Source organism: Oryctolagus cuniculus, chromosome 8, assembly GCF_964237555.1.
Source record: "Oryctolagus cuniculus chromosome 8, mOryCun1.1, whole genome shotgun sequence".
NCBI lineage: Eukaryota > Metazoa > Chordata > Mammalia > Lagomorpha > Leporidae > Oryctolagus > Oryctolagus cuniculus.
The window spans coordinates 96,131,607-96,153,183 of record NC_091439.1 but is presented as its reverse complement, the minus strand read 5'-3'; the positions used below and the strand labels follow the sequence as shown (position 1 = coordinate 96,153,183).

Sequence of the window (21,577 nt, the reverse complement as noted above, 5' to 3'; positions counted from 1 at the left end):
TATCACAGCATTCAACTGGGAGCTATGGGGTGAAGCAGCCTGTGGGTCTAGGCTGCATTGACCTGCAGTGGACTTCTGTGACTCTGGGCTAGGAATCTGGGAGAGGAAGTAAGAAAGATATTAAATGACGCAGCACTCACTGTTTTTTTGTTTTTGTTGGTTTGTTTTGCTTTACTTTATTATCAAGCCTTGAATCTCTCCTCCTCTCTCTCAGAAGTATGTCTTTGAGAAAATTCAGTCATTGTGTTTTTAAATCATTTCCAGCTGTTATTCTTGCTTCAGTTCACGGACATGCTTTGCTGCCTTATGAGTACTGGCTTTTTCTTGTAAACTTTCTTTCCACGTACATAAAATTTGTAAAATTTTTGGTGTCGCTCCCCTCTTTGTGGAGGAACGACACAGGACCCTGCGCTGTTCTTTCATCTGCTCGGCCCTCCCCGGGTTTGCTGCTGGTTCTTCCCGGGTTGGCTGCCATCCTTCCACCCTGTGGAAGGGCGGTGCCCCCTGCCACTTTCCCCACTTCCGCGGGGGAGCGGCACACCGCTGGCCGGCTCTCTCGAGGGCTGCACAGGTGTTCCTCTTAGATGTTCCTGGTGCATGTTGTCTCTCTCATCCTTTATAGTCCTCTTCCACCAATCCCAACTCTGCTACCCACATGCTGAGTACGCTGCTCTCCTCCAATCAGGAGCAGGTCCTACAGTTTATTGGTTGAACTGGAGGCAGCTGTGTAGAAGCTGTTACTCCCTTCTCAGCGCCATATTGTGGGAAAGCAGATGCATAGAATAAGTCTTAATTCGAGTAACTTAGTCTAGTCCGAGTTGCTCCCAGTTGCTCCCCACATTTGGTTTTAAAAGTATTGAAATTTTTAATAATCTATTGAAGTCATTTATTCACAGATATTTAAAATATGAATACATATGTTAAAAACAAGACCCAGCTATTTCTACTAGATTGCATGCCAGCTATCAGGTCATTGCAAGTACTCTGATTGATACTGACTGATTGCTAATATAATATATAATCTTCGAGCTTGCTCTCAATATTTGATCCGTTCATTTTTACTTGGGTACTATGTATAGTCTTAAATTAATCTTGTTGAATTGCCATTAGTGTATTTGGTTATTTTTTATATTTTTATCATATATGTATAGATGTATTGAGTTTAATATATAATGTCTAAATGTGAAGGGGAAATGCAGTAATTAGAGATGACCTTTGCAATATAAATATAATTCTCATTTTAAAGGTTAACTTTGTATTTAAAATAAAATATTACCAAGATGTATACAGATGTCTTAAAGTATCATGGTATGATAAAGGTATACATGTGAAAAGATGAAATTTAAATTATTAAATTATCACATATATCACCTCATGTACATTTTTGGTGGTGAGAACAGTTAAAATTTACTCCTTTTAGGTGTGTACACACATTGTTATTAATTATAATCACCACTTTATGCAAATCGATCCTTAAAACATATTGTCCTCTACATCTAAAACTTTTACCCTATGAATAATGTGTCTTTTTCCAGGCTTTGAATCTACAAGCTGGAAAGGTTTAGCTGAGAACCATGAATGAGATCATGTGGTTTTGGTCTTTCTGTTTCTGAGTTATTTCGTTAGGATAATATCCACCAGTTTTTCCCTATTGCCACAAGTGACAGAATTTCATTCTGGTATTCCTTGAATTTTTATTATTTTTGAAGGTTAAATTGTTTATTTGAGAAACAGAGTTATTGAAAATGGATTTCAGAAAAAAATTAAGAGTGGGAATCAAAGAGGGAGGAGGCAGAAGAAGTTGGAAACCTGGGCGGGAGGTAGGTAAGGTTGGGAAGGACCACTATATTCCTATAACTGTGTATATGAAATCCATGAGACTTACATACCTTAAATAAAAAGTATAAATACATAAAGAGAGAGTTAGAGAGAGAGAGAGAGAGAGAAGTCTTTCATTCACTGATTCATAAGGGATGTCAGCTTTCAGTAGCACCAACCCTTTGAATACTCATTTTTAAAATGATTAAAAACTCCAGTGTTTCAGGAAGCATCTAGCTAAGGATAGCATCACAGGAAGTGAAAGGAAATGACGAGAGAACAGTGAGCAGTTAGCTTTGTCAAACACACTCCAAGAAAGAAATGGGCGAGGCACGTCAAGCAGGGAATCCAAGTGTTCTTCATTCTGCTCGGGGCTGTGCCCAGCAATAGCTAACTAGAAAGACCTAACTCTGGTGGAGAGTAATTACAGGAGACTAAGACCCAGTGAGTGTGTGGAGCTTATGAACTGTGACTGTGAAAAGAAAAAAAAAAAAAAACTGAGGGCGTGTGGGAGAACTCGTAGTGGGGCTGAGATTTGAGTAGTCTCGGTGAAAGATGCCATAAGTTTGGGCAGCCCTGGCTACCCGGTGAGAGACTTAGTAGGGAAATCTGACTCACACTGAGGAGTGCATGGATCCTTTGTGTGGTCTTTGGGACAGAGCAGACGAATATCATACCCACTAGGGCTGGTGCTCAGGCACTGGTCACCATCAGGAGAAGAGCTCAGCTGAGTGGAATTACCTCCCTTCTGATGAAAACAAAAGAAAAAAAAAGAGATAGAGGGAGAAAAGATATACCACCAAACACAGATGTGTCACCTTAGGCACACCCTTAAAACTGAAGAACTGAGCAGAGCTCCCTGGCCACATCCATCAGCCTCTAGAGAGTCACTGAAAGCAAACAGTCCAATACAAATGCCAAACAACAAACACAACAGCCGAGGATACGAGAACAAGGAAGACAACGTGATGCTCCCAAAAGAACATGATACATCAATAGAAGATTATGAAGACAATGAGATAGAAGAAATGCAAGAAATGGAACTAAAAAAATTCATGAAAAGAATATTTAGAAGTAACCAAAAACAAATGCGTGAACTACTGAAATCCAAGCAGGACATGAAAGAAAATCTCTCTCACGAAAATGAAATCTTAAGGAGGAATCAAAATGAAATGAGGAATTTAATAGCACATGAAATTGAGATATTGAAGAGAAATCAAAATGAAATGAAGAATTCAATAGAACAAATAAAAACACAGTTGAGAGCCTTAAAAACAATCAATGAGGCAGAAGAGAGAATAGTGGACTTAAAAGACAGAGCACAGGAAAGTACATAGTCAAACCAAAGAAAAGAAGAGGAAATTAGAAATCTAAAATATATTGTTGGGAATCTACAGGATACTATTAAAAAAACCAATATTCAGGTTTTAGGAGTTCTTGAAGGCATGGAGAGAGAGAAAGGATTAGAAGGTCTTTTTAGTGAGATGCTATTGGAAAATGTCCCAGGTTTGGAGAAAGAAAGAGACATCCAAGTACAGAAAGCACACAGACCTCCCAATACACATGAACAGAAGAGAACCATGCCACAACACATTGTAATCAAACTCACCACAGTGAAACTAGGGAAAAGATTCTAAAATGTGCAAGAGACAAACGTCAGATTTCTCCAATTAGACTCAGAGCAGACTTCTCATCAGAAACCCTAAAAGTGAGGAAGGAATGGAGAGATATAGTCCAAGTGCTAAGAAAAAAAAAAAAAAAAACTGCCATCCCAGAATATTATATCCTGCAAATTTCTCATTTGGGAGTGAAGGTGAAATAAAGATCTTTCATAACAAACAGAAATTGAATTTGTCACCAATCTTTCAGCCCTGCATACGATGCTTAAAGATGTGTTATACACAGAAACACAGTCATCAATATGAAAGATGGTAAAGGAAGAAAATCTCTCAGTAAAGATGACAGGAAGTTCAAAGTATATATTAGAAATATCTTTGGAAAAATGTCAGGGCAAAGTCATTACTTATCAATAGTCACATTGAATTTAAACAGCCTGAACTCTCCAGTTAAAAGACACTGGCTGGCTGAATGGATTAAAAAACAAAACCCATCTATTCGCTGCTTACAAGAAACACATCTATCCAACAAAGGTGCATGCAGACAGAAAGTGAAAGGTTGGAAAAAGATATTCCATGCCAATAGAAACCAAAAAAGAGCTGGCATAGCCATCTTAATATCAGACACAATAAACTTTAACACAAAAACTGTTAAGAGAGACAAAGAGGAGCACTATATAATGATTAAGGGATCAATTCAACAGGAAGATGTAACTATTATAAACGTATATGCACCTAATACAGGGCACCAGTTTATTTAAAAGTATGTTAAGGAACTTAAAGGAAGACTTAGACTCCAATACAATAGTATTAGGGGACTTCACTATTCCACTTTCAACAATAGACAGATCAACCAGACAGATCAACAAGGAAACAGCAGATTTAATCGTCACTATAGATGAAATGGATCTCAAAGATATCTACAGAACTTTTCATCCTAATCTTGCAGAGTACACATTCTTCTCTGCTGTACATGGAATCTATTCTAGAATTGACCACATACTAGCCCATAAAGCAAGTCTCAGTAAATTCCTGCAGAAGCATGAAGCAAGACCCCTACCTTACAGCTTACACAAAAATCCTCACAACATGGGTTATGGATCTAAGCCTATGACCCGACACCATCAAATTATTAGAAAACATTGGAGAAACCCTGCAAGATATAGGCACAGGCAGAGATTTCTTGGAAAAGACCCCAGAGGCATAGGTAGTCAACACCAGAATTAACAATTGGGATTACAGCAAATTGAGAAGTTTCTGTACTGCAAAAGAAACAGTCAGGAAAGTGAAGAGGCAACCAACAGAATGGGAGAAAATATTTGCAAAGTATGCTACAGATAAAGGATTAATAATTAGAATCTACAAAGAGATTAAGAAACTCCACCACATCAAAACAAACAACCCATTTAAGAGATGGGCCAAGGACCTCAATAGATATTGTACAAAAGAGGAAATCCAAATGGCCAACAGACACATAAAAAATGTTCAGGATCACTAGCCATCAGGAAAATGCAAATCAAAACCACAATGAGGTTTTACCTCACCCCAGTTAGAATGGCTCACATACAGAAATCTACCAACAACAGATGCTGGCGAGGATGTGGAGAAAATGGCACACTAATCCAATGTTGGTGGGAATGCAAACTGGTAAAGCCACTATGGAAAACAGTTCAGAGATTCCTCGGAAACCTGAATATAGCCCTAGCACATGACCCAGCCATCCCACTCCTTGGAATTTACACAAAGGAAATTAAATTGGCAAACACAAAAGCTGTCTGCACCTTAATGTTTATTGCAGCTCAATTCAAAGTAGCTAAGCCATGGAATCAGCCCAAATGCCCATCAACAGTAGACTGGATAAAGAGATTATGGGATTTGTACAATATAGAATACTATACAGCAGTAAAAAAAAATGAAATCCGGTCATTTGCAACAAAGTGGAGGAATCTGCAAAAATCATGCTGAGTGAAATAAGCCAGTCCCAAAAAGACAACTATCATATGTTCTCCCTGATCTGTGACAACTAACTGAGCACCTAAAAGGAAACCAGTAGAAGTGAACACTATGCGAAACAATGACTTAATCAACCCTTGTCCTGAATGCTGATGAACAACTTAATACTTTATCCTTTTTAGTATTTTTTTGTTCTACTCAATACTATTGGTTGAACTCTTTAACACACAATTATTCTTAGGTATTTAAATTTAACTGAAAAGTGATCCCTGCTAAATATGAGTGGGAATAAGTGAGGGAGGAGATGTACAGTTTAGTACATGCTCACTCGGACTTACCCCTAATGGTAGAACTAAAAACGTGCGAAGGGATTCCAATTCAATCCCATCAAGGTGGCATGTACCAATGCCATCTCACTAGTCAAAGTGATCAGTTTCAATTCATAATTGATCATAATTTTAGGATTAAGTGTCAATTAGTTCACATAAGCAAGGCTAGATTCTGCTAATACTAACTGATAGAATTAAAAGGGAGAGAATGATCCAACATGGGAAGCAGGATACACAGCAGACTGAGAATAGCAGATGCCCTAAATGGCACTCTGGCCTCAGAATCAGCCCTTAAGGCATTCAGATGCAGCTAAAAAGCCCATGAGAGTTTCTCAGGCATGGAAAGCCAAGACACTGTGGCAAGAAAAAAATGACCTAAATGAAAGATCTCTGTGAGTGAGACCCAGGCGGAAAGAACAGGCCATCAAAGGAGGTACCTTTCTCTGAAGGGAGAGCGAACTTCCACTTTGATTATGGCCTTGTCTAAATAAGATCAGAGTTGGCGAACTCAAGAGACTTCTATAGCCCTGGCAGCTCATGCAAGAGACTTGTGTGATTACTGACGTCATAAATAAGAGTGTCAATTGTTAAATCAACAACGGGAGTCTCTGTACACTTGCTCCCATGTAGGATCTCTGTCCTTAATGTGTTGTACTATGCGAATTAATGGTAAAACTATTACTCAAACAGTACTTTACACTTTGTGTGTCTTTGTGGGTGAAGTCTGTTGAAATATTTACTTAGTATATACTAAGTTGATCTTCTGTATATAAAGATAATTGAAAATGAATCTTCATGTGAATGGAAGGGGAGAGGGAGTGGGAGATGGGATGGTTGCGGGTGGGAGGGAGGTTAATGGGGGAAAGTCCACTATAATCCAAAAGGTGTACTTTCAAAATTTATATTTATTAAATAAAAGTATTTTAAAAAAATATATTGAAGCATATAAGCAAACTTTTATTTACCATGTTTGTATTAATTATCTTTAATATACCTGTTATTCTACATGTAATTAATTTAGAAAACATATTTTTATTTAGTTTTTCTCCTTCCCCACTGGATTCCCCTTCCTTTCATTGGATTACAAAAGTCATATTGTCAGTTGTGTTGGGTGTGTTGGGTGTGTTGGGTGCAAGGTTGAACTTTATTCCTCTCACTGATAAGATACAGCAATATTTAAAGATAAAAATGCAATTTAAAAGTTAAAAAAAAAACACAGTAAAGTAAGTAAACAGCACTCATGGGTAACTTTTCCATATCTTGTATTTTACTATTTTATTGCACACTTTTAGTTCTTAATGCTTATTTCTTTTCGTTAACTTTAAAGAACTAGAGACATGTACTGAAATCTTCCATCTAAATATTTCCACAATATCCAGGGCTCAGCCAGGCAAAAGCCAGAAGCCCAGAACTCAGTCTGAGTTTCACAATGAGTGTCGGGGTCCAGGCACTAGAGCTGTCATTTGTTGCCTCTCCAGATGCATGTCATCGTGCAGGAAGCTTCATTAGGAGCACTGCAGCTAGGATTTGAACTGGGACTCCAATATGTGATGCAGGCGTCTCATGTGGAGCTGACACCACTGCACTACAAAATCTGCCCTACGATTTTGAGTTTCTTTGTTTGATTAAATATTCGAAGTATAATTAAAATATTCCTTGCCTATTTATCTTCTTGACAGTGTTATAATTAATAACATTGGAAATCATTGCTGAGAATGATCTTGTGTAGAAAAGTTCGGTAAAAGTTTTTTTTATTTAAAAAATGGTAGATCTTTCTTCAAATTATTTAAATACAGCTCTTGGTAGGCAAAGCCACTGCATTAGCTGGTTTTCTGTTTTCTCTGCTTGGTTTGCAGTTTGTGAATATTGTCCAAAAGCTGTACTTATCAATATAGAAAGACAAGACTGGGAGACATTTTTGTCAATTAAACTGCTCTCTACAGAATGGGCTTAAAAATTGCTACACATATATGACTTTTTATTCCAGCTACTATTTCCTTTCCTACATATTAGGAGTGACAAATATAAAAAAATGTAAATTTCTGGTTTCCATACCCTCAGTACCAGAGATATCAAAGCACTTAAAAAAGTTTGACATGAGACATGGCTGCCGTGGCATAGTAGATTAAGCCTCCACCTGCAGTACCAGCATCCTATGTGGACACTGGTTCAAGTTCGGCAGCTCCACTTCCAATCCACTTCCCTATGATGGTGTAAGAAAGCAGTGGAAGCTGGCCCAAGTACTTAGGCACCTACACCCACTTGGGAGACCTGGAAGAAGCTCCTGGTTCATTGCTTTGGATCAGCCCAAACCCCAGTCATTGCAGCAATTTGAGAAGTGAACCCAATGATCAAAGACCTCTTTCTCTCTCTCTGCCCCTCTCTGTCTGTACTCTGCCTCTCAAGTAAATAAATAAAATCCTGTAAAACATTTTACTTGAAAAGGCAAGGCTAAGAAATGGAAGCTCTGAAGGCAGTATTGTGGTTTTCAAGGTTAAGCCTCCACCTAGAATGCTGGCATCCAAAATGGGTGCCAGTTTCAGTCCTGGCTGATCCACTCTGATTCTTCTTCCTGGTAAGGCACCAGGGAAATAAGTGAAAGATCACTCAAGTCCTTGGGCCCCTGAACCACACAGAAGATCCAAAAGACTCTCCTGGCTCTTTGCCCCAGTCTGGCCTAGTCCTACCTGTTTTAGCCTTCTGGGAAATGAAGCAGTCTATCCCACACTCTCTGAAAATGTGTTTTCAAAAATGAAAATAAATATTTTAAAAAAAGGAAGAAACTGGAGACCTTATTTTAGGAGTTACGAAAACTTTAGCAGTAAATTCCAAAATCACTGGACGAAACTTGCTAGGCCTGTGTTGCCATTGTAAACTAAAGGTAATCAGAATCTGCATTTATTCCCTGCCTTACCATCTAAGGTACAGAGGAGCTTTAAATAAACGGAAAATTTTTACTCAAGAATATGCAAAACCTCATGTTGAAAATGTCTTTCTTTTTCCTGATCAATTATTTTACAATATTGCTGAAAGCCACAATTTTGGGCAATCCACAGATGTTGAAACTAAACAAAAAGATTACAAGAAAATGTTTTTTATTTCATGAGAAAATGAACAGTAAACTTCATATAGATAAAAATTTGCCAAAGCACATGCTTAGGGACTTCATCAAGTTTATCCTGTCATCCACCTGATCTGGGTCATGATTTAGATCCTTAAAGGTAAATCCACACTACATACTTATTCTTTGCATAAGAAAACTCAATCCTGCTAAACTGCAAACTACATTGTCCAGCCCACATTACAAAATCGCTTCTACTAATTTTCCACTTCTTTCTTTAATTTTCTTTTCAGATAAACTTGAATATTCCCTTTTGGTTCACATTTTTTTTTACTACCTTATTTTCTCTTTTCATTCTTTTGAAAATCAATCATTCTTGTCCTAGTTGAAGTTGAGTACACTTTATCATGGATTCCTTCTTCCCATTTAAAGAAGTCAGGATAAAATCTGTCTTAACACCTATAACAAGGATCTGGCTATATTTCCTTCAGCAAGTACACTATAGTCTACTTGATGCAATTGTGTTCAGTAGATGATGATTCTGAAAATGGACACAAAATATTGATAGCTCTTCTGAAAGCAATATCTGATATCCCAGTGAGTCTCATTTCTTCAAAGTTATTAAACTAAGTTAATAAGTCAGCATTAAAATTGAACTATCCATGAATACCGAAGGATAGAATGGTGCATTTTTTCATGCTTAGTCAAGAAGAAATATTTTATTAAATCTGCAAGGCACAAATCTCCTAACCTGTGTAGGAATACTTGACTCACGTGCATCCTTAATGGTTGAGTTAATGGCATGATGTCACATATTGGGCTACTAACTAGTCCTAAGTCTGAAAGAACTCTAATCTTGCTTTTTCCTCTTTCCTGTCATAAAAAGCTTTTGATAAACAAGCAAGCAAAATTTTATGACAACGTAAGTAGTGATTGTCACACAAGCCAGCAGGAACCCAATCACGTCCAGAGAGTGGTACTGGTACCAGGTGAGGTCGTGGGCTGCAACCCGAAGGTGTTTGGCTCCTTTGTGGCGCATGACAAACTCAATCCAGAAGACTGCTCGGTCCAGGGGCTTCATGGGCTGATCATGGTGAATTCTTGATAACTTCATGACATTCTCTTTATAGCTGAAGAAAAATCAATTTATAAACTTGTAGAATATAAGATATGTAAGTATATATACATCTATATCTAAATATAAACCTACAGAATGCACCATAAAATGGGCATGTGAAATTTTTATACAGACAGTAAAACGAATGTTGCAAAAAAGAGCAGGAGACAAAAATCTTTCCTTCAGTAAACATTACAGAGATCTGAGTTTCCTGATTGGAAACTGTTGGATGTTCAGTGTTACAAAATGTGTTGAGAGAGGTTGGCAGAGAACAATATTTCTAACTTTCAAACCTAGGAATTGGAATCACTTAACTCTTAAAGGCAAAGAAAACAAAAAATGACAATAACAGCCACAATAAAATTCATTTGATAGGGAAGTCTTGAAAGACTCTGTAAACAATGGTTTTCAGATTTGTTTTACTAGAATGTGATTAGTATGAAAATTTAGAGATAGCAGGCAAGTCCATTACTAAGCTCAGGTATATCTGGGAAAAATTAATAAGGAGCTGTTATCAACCAGGAATTTGTCTCAGAGTAATCCAAAATTAGTGCATTAACATTTAAGTTGCGAATGTACGAAATTGAATTGCCTTCTTTGGAGCCTTACACTGACTCTTATGTTCCCTTTTTCTCAGCTTTAATTTCTCAAGCTTTTCGTTGTTAAATGCATCTTCCTTAACTGATTCTTTGAATTAAAACATGTTAAAATTTAGAATATTTGACTTATTCGTATCAGATACTAAACCAGCAGTAAATGTTTTTGATTGCTACAATTTTTCTTCTTCTTAACGTTGTGATTCAGTTTCTGGAGAGTACTGGAGTAAGTAGGGAGTTGTTCCTGTCATTAAAGTTGTCACGAACTAATGGACAAGGCAAAAGGATGTATGTGGGGAGTATGGCCCTCCATGTCCAAATTACAAATTACAGTGTCTTGGTACATCAGCAATTGCAATGAAGACAACTTCCACTCATGTTATTTTTAAAATACAGATGGAGGGGCCGGCCTGTGGCTTACTTGGCTAATCCTCCGACTGCAGCGCCAGACTCCCGTATGGGCACCGGGTTCTAGTCCCGGCTGCTGCTCTTCCAGTCCAGCTCTCTGCTGTGGCCCGGGAGTACAGTGGAGGATGGCCCAAGTGCTTGGGCCCTGTACTTGCATGGGAGACCAGGAGGAAGCACCTGGCTCCTGGCTTCGGATCTGCATAGCTCTGGCCATAGCGGCCACTTGGGGTGTGAACCACGGAAGGAAGACCTTTCTCTCTGTCTTTCCCTCTCACTGTCTGTAACTCTACCTGTCAAATAAATAAATAATCTTTAAAAAATACATATGGAAAACTCCTTTCACAAGGCGTATATGTAGAGCTGTGGAAATTTATTGGGAAAACATGATGAATGGATCATATAATATATGCTGAAAAGTAGTACAATGTGTGCCACACATCATATGTGGTCAAGCTTTTAGTTAATTTAGAAATTCACTTCAGCCTGCAGTATTACATCTATTAAGAATGTAAGAGAATATGTACGAGAAAGATAAATGTGTTTTGGAAAAAAGACAAAACAAGGGTGCTGATGATTAGCTCTTTAGGTTGAACAACAGCTGTAAAAAATGAAGTCCAGCTACTTTTACAAGCTAAGGGCCATTGTGATACTATCAAGGAAACATTCCCTAGGAAAACTTCACATTTACGTTTACATCATTGTGTAATCAAAGGAGGCAAACACATTCCAAACATTATTGATTTCACAATATAGTGCTAATACTTAACCACACTAACTATAAAATGAAATATTTGGGGAAGCATTTCTTATTACAAATATTTTGAGTATTGGACCAGATTATTTTAATGTATCAGGTAAATGACATGTTTACTTTGTAATAAGCAAGTCAGACATGATGATTGCTTTCCAATATTAACAAGAGCTATAGTCAAAATAGTGATCATTTTCAGAATCTTTTAGTCCTCAAGTGAAAACGCATCAAATCAGTTTTTTTCAAAAAAGCAATACTCACGTTGGATCATTAATGACTGTCTTCACGGCATTGTTCAAATCTGCACTTGACATTGTTTTCCAGTCCAATCTAACAGCTGCTCCCTTGGCCCTCATGTGGGCAAGGTTATCATGTTGCTCCCCAAACAAAGGGAGGCCCACCATAGGGATGCCATGGTGGATGGCCTCATAGATGCCATTGGCTCCACCATGAGTTACAAAAGCTTTGGTTTTTGGATGACCTAGAATTGAGAGGTTTTCAGTAAAGTTATTAATGATAAGTTTGAGAAATAAAGAAGAAACAGAATTTGGGGCACTAAAAGGGCTCGTGATGTCTAGATCACAGGTTATGAATAAAGATGAGATCGTGTATAAATTGCTTGAGATTAAGAGGAAGAGGTTCCTCAATTTACTGGCTAGGTCAGCAAAGGCCACAAGGAAAAGTGCTATGATTTGAACTAAAACATGGAAAGAAAATAGCAAGCAGGAATGAAAGTTATATTCTTATTGAAAAAGATTTCTTACGCCAAAAAACCCTGTTCAAATGAATGTTAGAATATTTTCTATTAAAATAGCAGTCCATTCACATGGGGTGATATATAAGATTTAGAACACAGCAGGTAATCACACAATTGAATTGCTGGAATCTTAAATGCATTCTCATTTCCTGAGAGAGTTTCTGAGATTTTTCCCAAGCAAAATATGGAGTAATTCATAACAACATGTATATTATTTTTCAGTGGCAATTCAAACCACTATATTATGGGGAACAACAGATGTAGTGACTGAAATGGGAAAAGGAGAGAGATAACCTCAAATAAATTGTTATTTTTAAAAAGTTGATTTATCTGAAAGTCAGAAGGCGAAAATGAGTGAGTGTATGAGAGACAAAAAGAGAGCTAGAGATCATCCCTCTACTGATTTACTCCTCAACTGCTTACAAGAACAGGGGCTGGGCAATGACTTCTCCTACTACCTGCCATGGTACACATGGAAAGAAAGTTGGAACCAGAAGTAGAGATTGAACTTGGACCTAGCAGCAGCAATAAGGATGCAGATGTCCCAAGTGACTTCTTAACTGCTGTACCAAATTCTCTCCCAGCAAGAAATTAGTGAGAAATTCTAGGGATGTGAGGAATTTGTGCATAATGAATGCCCACTGATTTGGTTCATTGTACTCCCTAGGACTAGAAAATAAGCATGAAGACATTTGGTTGACTTCTGAGTGTTTCCATAATAAATGGTCATCAGCTTTCTGTTGAACCACTGTCTTTCAACTTGTTACTCATGTTTACAGTGTTTGTCCTCCATGTCTTACCAAGAAGGTCATTCTGAGGGATCCACTGATAGAGCCTGGTATTAGCTCCTAAGCTGTCAGGTTTCTTGCCATCAAATCTCCAAATAACCTATTAGGGAAAGAAAATGCCTTTTTCATGCATTGAATTTCAAAGAAGAACTACTTACTTAGAAGAACTACTTACTTCTAAGGAGGCTTAGCAATAACTGAGTTAAATGCCTTCCATGTGAAAGCTAAGTCAGGGAGACAGAAGAGTGTAAGTAGAGAGAACTACTAAAAGATAAAGATAAGTAGAGCACAAACATTTCCTATGTATTAGTACATTCACACTGACACAGAACAGAATCATGATGTTTCACATGCACTGCTTTATTCATGTGAGATAATGAGAGACAAAAACCAGTGTTTAAGAAACTGTTACAATGTCATAATTCTACTGTAAAAATTGGAATTAAATCCCGGTATTGTACATCTTGGTTTACCTGAATTACCATGTTGGATTCATCTTCCAAGTTAATTTTTCCACGTTAATAATTTCAACCATTTTAATTGCAATCATCAAATAAAAGTCTACATCTATCCAGTGATCATAACAAATTTCAGGATAATTTGAATTGTGTTAATTCACAAAAAGTAAATCCATGCAGTAGGTTGTTTGTGAGAAATAAATTAATTGTGCTTAGGACTACCTTTGGCTTATTTTACATTACAACTTCCTCAGTACTAATTCTTGGAAAATTTTAAGTGGTTTAAATAAACTTTCATTATTTTTATTTATGTTAGTTCACTAATTGCTGCTGTTGTGAGATCATTTCCATGTCCAGTACCAAAACAAAGTGCTGACTGGAATTTCCAAGCAGCCTCAAACAGTGTAGTACAATCCACAAGCATTGAATTTCACTGTGCTTTGAGGATGCTAAACGTAATATCAGTTCTCAGAAAAAATTATATAGTGGATTACAAGAACCCTACATTACCTACAATACTAAAAGCAGCACATAACCACTGAAAGATCAAAGGTGTCTTACATACATTAGAAAATTAGTATGTCCTCAAATTTCTAACGGAGTGCATCTGAGCATGTCCCATTCCAGGCCTGCTCCTGCTTCACTTGTCCTGATGTTCCCTTCTCCTTGCTCAGTCTGGAGGAGGTGTGAACCTAATGGGTTAGGAGCACTGTCCTGTGGGGCCACACATTGTGATGCACTGGGTCCACCTGCAGGAAAGATCTATCTGCACTTTCTCCCTTACATCTTCCTGGTTCAGACACATCCAGGGCTCTGGCTAAAGGGCAGGTTGTTTTCTTCCCTTTTTCTACATATACTAGACTGTACTGAATCTTTAGTTTAATTCCTGGTTTTTCCATATCTAGGTAGATTCTGGAACATCACCATGAGAGGACCTAGTGCAAAACTAGAGGAAGTAAAGAGTGATGGATTACATGGAAACTCGAAACTGCAAGTTGCACATCAGACATTTTTAACAAAATATATTTATTGCTAGTGTATCAATTCAGTTATAAATTGCCCTTGATTTCCTTTCTGGTAACATCTTTAGTGCATAAGGGGGCTTCAGCAAACATACAGAGTAAAGAACCAGATGATACTGCAGTTTGATGGTAACGTCATGCTACACCCCTTAATAATGCTTTTTTTCTGTACAAATACTAAATCCAAGCATAATTTTTGTTAAAACATTCTCTGAGCTACTGTTGCACATCTCACAGAGAGTTATTTGTAAACTGATATCTGACAAAAATCTCAACTTTCATAACAGTTTAGCTTTCATACAGGAAGCTTCTCTCACCAGACTCATTACAGTGTTGAAGAAGCACATCCAGTAGTTGTGCCCTGTTAGGACACTTTTCTCACCTTTTGTGGCAGCTGGGCAAGGGCTGATGCGATCACAATGGCCCTTTCCTCTGTCATGTTGCTGACCATGGACCCCAGGGAAAACACCACCACTCCCTCTTCCCCAGAGCTCTGCACAAAGGCTTCCATCTCCTGGGAAAAAAGGATTTGTTCCATCACAAAAGGAAAGCAACACAGCAAACACCAGAGAAAGGACTAGTGCAATCAACTAAGGAGAGAAAGTGGAACTTATCAGAAATCACTGTAATGGTCATTGTGATAAAGTATTTGACAAATGTTCCATCTTACCCATTTCTAATTATTCAGATGTTCATGTTGTCTACAGTCACATTCTTCTGCTTTCCTTGTCCTAGATTTCTTTTTCTTGTGAAATTGAAAGCTGGGGACCCATGTACATTATCAGAAGCTAATGTAGAGAATGATATAATATATATGCTTTTCTCCTTCTAGGGAATAAAATCTGATTTCACTTAAATTCCTTGCTCTTATTTCCAGCTAAATTTCCTTATTTTTAAAAGATTTATTTATTTGAAAGTCATAAAAAGAGATAGAGAGGTCTTCAATCTGCTGGTTCACCCCCCAGTTGGCTTCCAGAGCTGTGCTGATCTGAAGCCAGGAGCCAGGAGACTCCTCGGGATCTCTCACGCGGTGGTCGAGGCCCAAGGACTTAGGCCATCTTCTACTGCTTTCCCAGTCCATAGGAGAGAATTCCCTTTCCAGCCTGGTGCGTAGACTTGGTGGCTGGGGTCCCGAGCAATGGGCACCCGTGCCCTCCATGTAGGTTCACCATATCACACTAGCTCCGGAAGAATTTCCTCTGCAGTTTGTTCCCTAACTCTTCCCTGAAACTACAGTATCTCCACTTTTATTAAACTATCTTTTCCCGGATTATCAGTGTGCTCCCTCCCTATTAGGGCATCTTGGAGGACTCTCTCCAGCTAAATTTCCTATTATGATTCATTTAATATTTTTCAGGTTTTTTGTTAAAGCAATTGTATTAATGTGATTTTATAAATAAAATTATGTATTCATTCCTTACTATGAAGTTTATGTTACTGTCAATCATTATTTTTACAAATCACTGCTATAATCATTGTCTTTGCACATCCTAGTTACTTCTCTCTGTGTAATTTCATGCTACTAACTTATAAATCCATAGGTTATTAACATTTTAACTACCTTTTAAAATCTGTTAAATTTCTTATTTCTCTTTCTAAATAGCACAGTTATTATCTGGGAATTTGACAGCCAGAGGAAAAGCAAGTTGCTTGGAATATGAAAACTGTACTTGATGTAAAACAAGAGAAGCTTCAAAACTTTGAGTCGTATTCATGTCTTGTGGGTGCACTGGAATAATAGCAGGTATTATCACTAGCTATCATGACAGAATTAATTGTCCTGCTTTTTGTGTTTTGCTCCACATTCCTCCTCCTAAGACCTTTGTCCCTTTCCTTTTTTGCAAATCAGGAAATCATAATGCAGCTGTAAAGAATACTTACCTTCTACACATGTCTTTATAATGTGGTATGAGTAACATAGATTAAATTCTAATGGTTCTTAATGAAGACTGCCATGCTATATGCCGACATAAGTTTGTATCAAATAGAAACCAGAAGTGATTTGCAGATACAAGTATGAGGTCATTCAAAATGCAGTGAAAGGTTACCCAGCTCTCATTCTGTCTGGAAGCTGTGAAGCCAAGACCCAGGCTGCCCCACAGAGTTTTACAGAGATAGCCTCTTGTCTTGGCAGACAGTAGAAAACACCTCAGATAAGGCAATCTGTTCCTTTTACACAGTATGAAAGCCTCAGGTTCTCAATGAGGAATGCTGTAATGCAGTGCTGAAAGTAGGAGGCACTGGATTTGGCTGTAACCTTTTTTGAGGCCACATCTTTATGCTGCTGAGGACTGGAGTTCCTGTGGAGCTAGAATCCTGGAGAAGAGTCTCAATGCCTACAGTCAAACTTTAGTCTCCCTCTTGTTCATCTGATGGCCAAAAGTAAACATTGACATGCAAAATAGTCTAGCTTATCTCTCTTCTCTGTGACTTTTCTGGACACTGAAATTTCATTCTGTTTAAAAGCATTGCCTATTGTATTAGATTATGCACAATGTGTAATGTGCACTGTAAAATCTAAGTAAAAAAAGAAAGCCACAGGAGCATATTTACCTTGGGCAGAGGTTGGGCAGGTTTGCAGTGGAGCCCACCAACAAAGTAAACATTTGGCAGGAGTGGGCGAGGAAACTCCAAATCCCAATAGCTTTGAATGAGCCATATTTCAGCTCTCCCCATTAGCTCAGAGAATGTAACAGGTCTTCCTGAATGCAGGGAAAATCAGGAAAAGGCAGGTTAAGGAGAGAATTGTAATATGAAGTATATCATGTAACTGAATGGAGTGATGCAGTCAATGATGTATAATGCGTCTGTACAAAGATAAAGCAATTATTTAAGTATATATAATGTATATGCTATGCTCTATTCACATACTTGATACATGTGAAAAGGTCTCTAATATCAACTGCATAGCCACAAATCTTGTCATGAAATTAGGCCCCTATAGAGTTAAACACACATTGTTTACTTTTTAATGTTAAGAAAGTAGCAGATTCACTTGAGAACAACTATTTTAGTTGTTGAGTCAAGATACTCTACAGTAATCATGAACAGGGTTTTTCCCAGAACAGGTACTCAGTCCTGTTTCCAGAGTCTGCCAAGCTGATTCCTTGATCTCTAAGTGAACTAAGAAAGGGTTTTTGTTGTTGTGTTGTTGCTATTTGGAGTGAACATATTTTTGCCTACTTCTGTTTTAGCTTTACTTTAATGCCTTAATAGCATCAATTTACAATGAAATTTATACAGAAATATTACCAAATATCACAGAGATGTTTTTACATTATGGAAAACAGACTTTGTTCACTCTTTTTTGAATGTCTTTTATAAACATGGAAAAACTAGTTAAAAACAGATTAATTATATATATGTATGTCTAATTCCCACAAAATCTTAGGCTTTACACAGATGCATTTTAAGGACTTAAGGAAGCAACATGGCAACATCACAAACCTTGATTTACATGTTTTCTGTCTTGAAAAATCTGTCACCAAAAGTGAATGGCCATTTTAAGTAATATGGAAACTGCATTGTAATTTTAAGAGAAGCAACAGACCTACACAGAAAAAATAATTTCCTCAAAGTCACATTGATAGCTATCATAGAAATGTGTGTAATAACAAAATATACATGTCTTCATTCATCAACAAAATGTGTCCACCGAGTTTTACAACTGTGAAAACTGAGAAAATGGACATAGTAGTGTTTAGAAAAATCCTCAGTGCTTCCTTGGTAGCTGTGCATCCTCCTGTAATGTTCCATGCAAGCAATGAATCTATAACGCCTATCTAAACCTATAATGGAACCCTTATGTAACATTTGTGAAACTTCTAAAAATTTTTCTATTAGCTTTTCCTTTCTTCACCTATGAAAAGGAAATTCCTTAGAGTTTCCATTCATGAAAGGTCACCCACAAAGTTACAGGAAACTTAAGCTCTCATCAGCAACTAAAAACATGACTTACCTAGAACTTCACTGCAAAACTGATCCCACCTCTTCACATTCAACATTTGGAACCAAAAGTCAAAATAAAGCATCCATAGCATGTTCTTTACCCTCTCCATGAATGTCATTTGTCCACTTAAATCTGACATAATAACAGGCACATAGGAAGGAGGAAATAGAAGTCCCCCACTATACTTTTCATAGGTGTAGCCAGGAGTGAAGCGGAGACTGTACACAAGGGGTCTGTTCAGTAGCTCAGCCAGCAGCTCACCACAGGGAGCAAATGGGTCTGCAAGAACAACATCAAACCTTGAGTCCTGAAGCTTTGCCATGATTTTCTTGTTCAAAACCAAGTCTTTGCAGATACTTTCATAAACATCAGAATATTCAAAGAATAATTTTTGCAGTAGTGGGAAATATTCCCAATATGCATCTCTTGACACATCGTTTATAAGTGTATTAATCCTATGTAAGAGAAAAGCTTCGATTTCATCTTTAGTGTAAGATGTGTGAAAAGTTTCAAAGTGAATTCTTGATTCATTCTTGCTATCAATTAAAATAGAAGCAGAAGATCTCAGAACAGTGACTGCATGACCTCGCTGGACAAGTGCATCCAGGATTGTCTTCATATTCATCCAGTGGCTGTAGTCCATGGACCACACCAGCACCTTTCCACAACTCCCAGAGCTGAAGCAGCAACTCAGCTGTAGCAGCAGCAGCAGAAGTGAGACACATCTCCTGGACATTCTGGTGAAATGCAATGCTTCCTCGCCACTTGCTCTTGCTTTCCTTTGCTCCTTATGGTTTTATCCAAGAAGAAACTTAACACATAGTTTAAATATAAGTTGCATTGGTTAAAATAAATACATGATATGAGCAACCAGAGTTGGGAACCAGGATGGCAGGCAGAAAAGCAAAATTAGATATTGTTGTGTCCAACTGAGTGCTTTATGGTCTCTCCTATGGTTAAGTGATTCATCCTGCCCTAAGGCAAAGCCATGGGTGCGTAAGATAACTGTGGTATGTGAGAGATTTTAGAAGAGTTCCCAAAGCATTTTCAAGTGAAGTGACTTGCATCTGCAAACTCCCTGTCAGTGAAGTAGAGTAAAATAATCACGCAGATGATCCTTATTTCTCCGTAACATGATTTAAGGACGTTCTTCATAAAAAAATTTCTTTAAATATAATTAACATATAGGCAAGTATCAATTTGAAATGTAAAATTCATTATTTCATAGAAAATTGACACGAATGCTCAATTTTTGAACATCTTCTCACCAAAAAGCAGCCCTCTACTTTGTTACAATTTAGTATTCCTTCTGTCCAAGGCAGTTACCAATTTATGTTTCTATTGACTTGCGTATTTGGCCATTTAATGCAAATATATCATATAGCACATGGAGGCAACAGCATGGGCAACTTCTCTGTGAAAGACATCCTACTTGAAGAGTAAATTGCTAACCTACAGTCTTGGTTTCTCCCATCTGGTAATCCCCAGTCTCTGAGTGATGGCAATGGACATCAGTAGGCAAGGACTGTTGGGAGTTAGAATTCCAGTGTGCTATGCTTGATTAGAATCCCTCCTTGTAATAGGAATATTGCAGGATGAAAGAAGAAGACTTTACTTTCCCACACTTCTCTAGAATTAGCTTTTGAAGCTCAGAGCAGGCCTGCTGTGAGAAAGAAAGGAGAATACAAGCACTCTGTTGGGTAACAGGGCCTGTGGCTGATATCACAGCATTCAACTGGGAGCTATGGGGTGAAGCAGCCTGTGGGTCTAGGCTGCATTGACCTGCAGTGGACTTCTGTGACTCTGGGCTAGGAATCTGGGAGAGGAAGTAAGAAAGATATTAAATGACGCAGCACTCACTGTTTTTTGTTTTTGTTTGTTTGTTTTCCTTTGCTTTATTATCAAGCCTAGAATCTCTCCTCCTCTCTCTCAGAAGTATGTCTTTGAGAAAATTCAGTCATTGTGTTTTTAAATCATTTCCAGCTGCTATTGTTGCTTCAGTTCACGGACTTGCTTTGCTGCCTTATGAGTACTGGCTTTTTCTTGTAAACTTTCTTTCCACGTACATAAAATTTGTAAAATTTTTGGTTTTAAAAGTTTGAAATTTTTAATAATCTATTGAAGTCATTTATTCACAGATATTTAAAATATGAATACATATGTTAAAAACAAGACCCAGCTATTTCTACTAGATTGCATGCCAGCTATCAGGTCATTGCAAGTACTCTGATTGATACTGACTGATTGCTAATATAATATATAATCTTCGAGCTTGCTCTCAATATTTGATCCGTTCATTTTTACTTGGGTACTATGTATAGTCTTAAATTAATCTTGTTGAATTGCCATTAGTGTATTTGGTTATTTTTTATATTTTTATCATATATGTATAGATGTATTGAGTTTAATATATAATGTCTAAATGTGAAGGGGAAATGCAATAATTTGAGAAGATGACCTTTGCAACATAAATATAGTTCTCATTTTAAAGGTTAACTTTGTATTTAAAATAAAATATTACCAAGATGTATACAGATGTCTTAATATATCTTGGTATGATATAGGTATACATGTGAAAAGATGAAATTTAAATTATTAAATTATCACATGTATCACCTCATGTACTTTTTTTGGTGGTGAGAACATTTAAAATTTACTCCTAGTAAGTATGTAAACACATTATTATTAATTATAATCGCCATTTTATGCAAATCGATCCTTAAAACATATTTTCCTCTCCATCTAAAACTTTTACCCTTTGAATAGTGTGTCTTCATTCTAGGCTTTGAATCTACAAGCTGGAAAGGTTTAGCTGAGAATCATGAATGAGATCATGTGGTCTTGGTCTTTCTGTGCCTGAATTTTTCGTTAGGATAATATCCACCAGTTTTTCCCTATTTCCACAAGTGACAGAATTTCATTCTGTTATTTCTTATTATTTTTGAAGGTTAAAT

The 21,577-nt window shown here is 37.4% G+C and overlaps 1 protein-coding gene across 1 annotated transcript; it reads right to left on the bottom strand.

Moving 5' to 3' along the window:
- Nucleotides 1–6,965: 6,965 nt before the first annotated feature.
- LOC138843003 (UDP-glucuronosyltransferase 2B16-like) lies at nt 6,966–19,536 on the bottom strand. The gene is made up of 6 exons (XM_002717137.4): nt 18,633–19,536; nt 17,228–17,376; nt 15,057–15,188; nt 13,207–13,294; nt 11,911–12,130; nt 6,966–9,907 (listed from the first exon to the last, which is right to left on the bottom strand). The coding sequence occupies exons 1-6, from the start codon at nt 19,357–19,359 to the stop codon at nt 9,628–9,630; spliced, it is 1,596 nt and encodes a 531-aa protein (XP_002717183.1). The 5' UTR covers nt 19,360–19,536; the 3' UTR covers nt 6,966–9,627.
- Between the last annotated feature and the right edge of the window lie 2,041 nt (nt 19,537–21,577).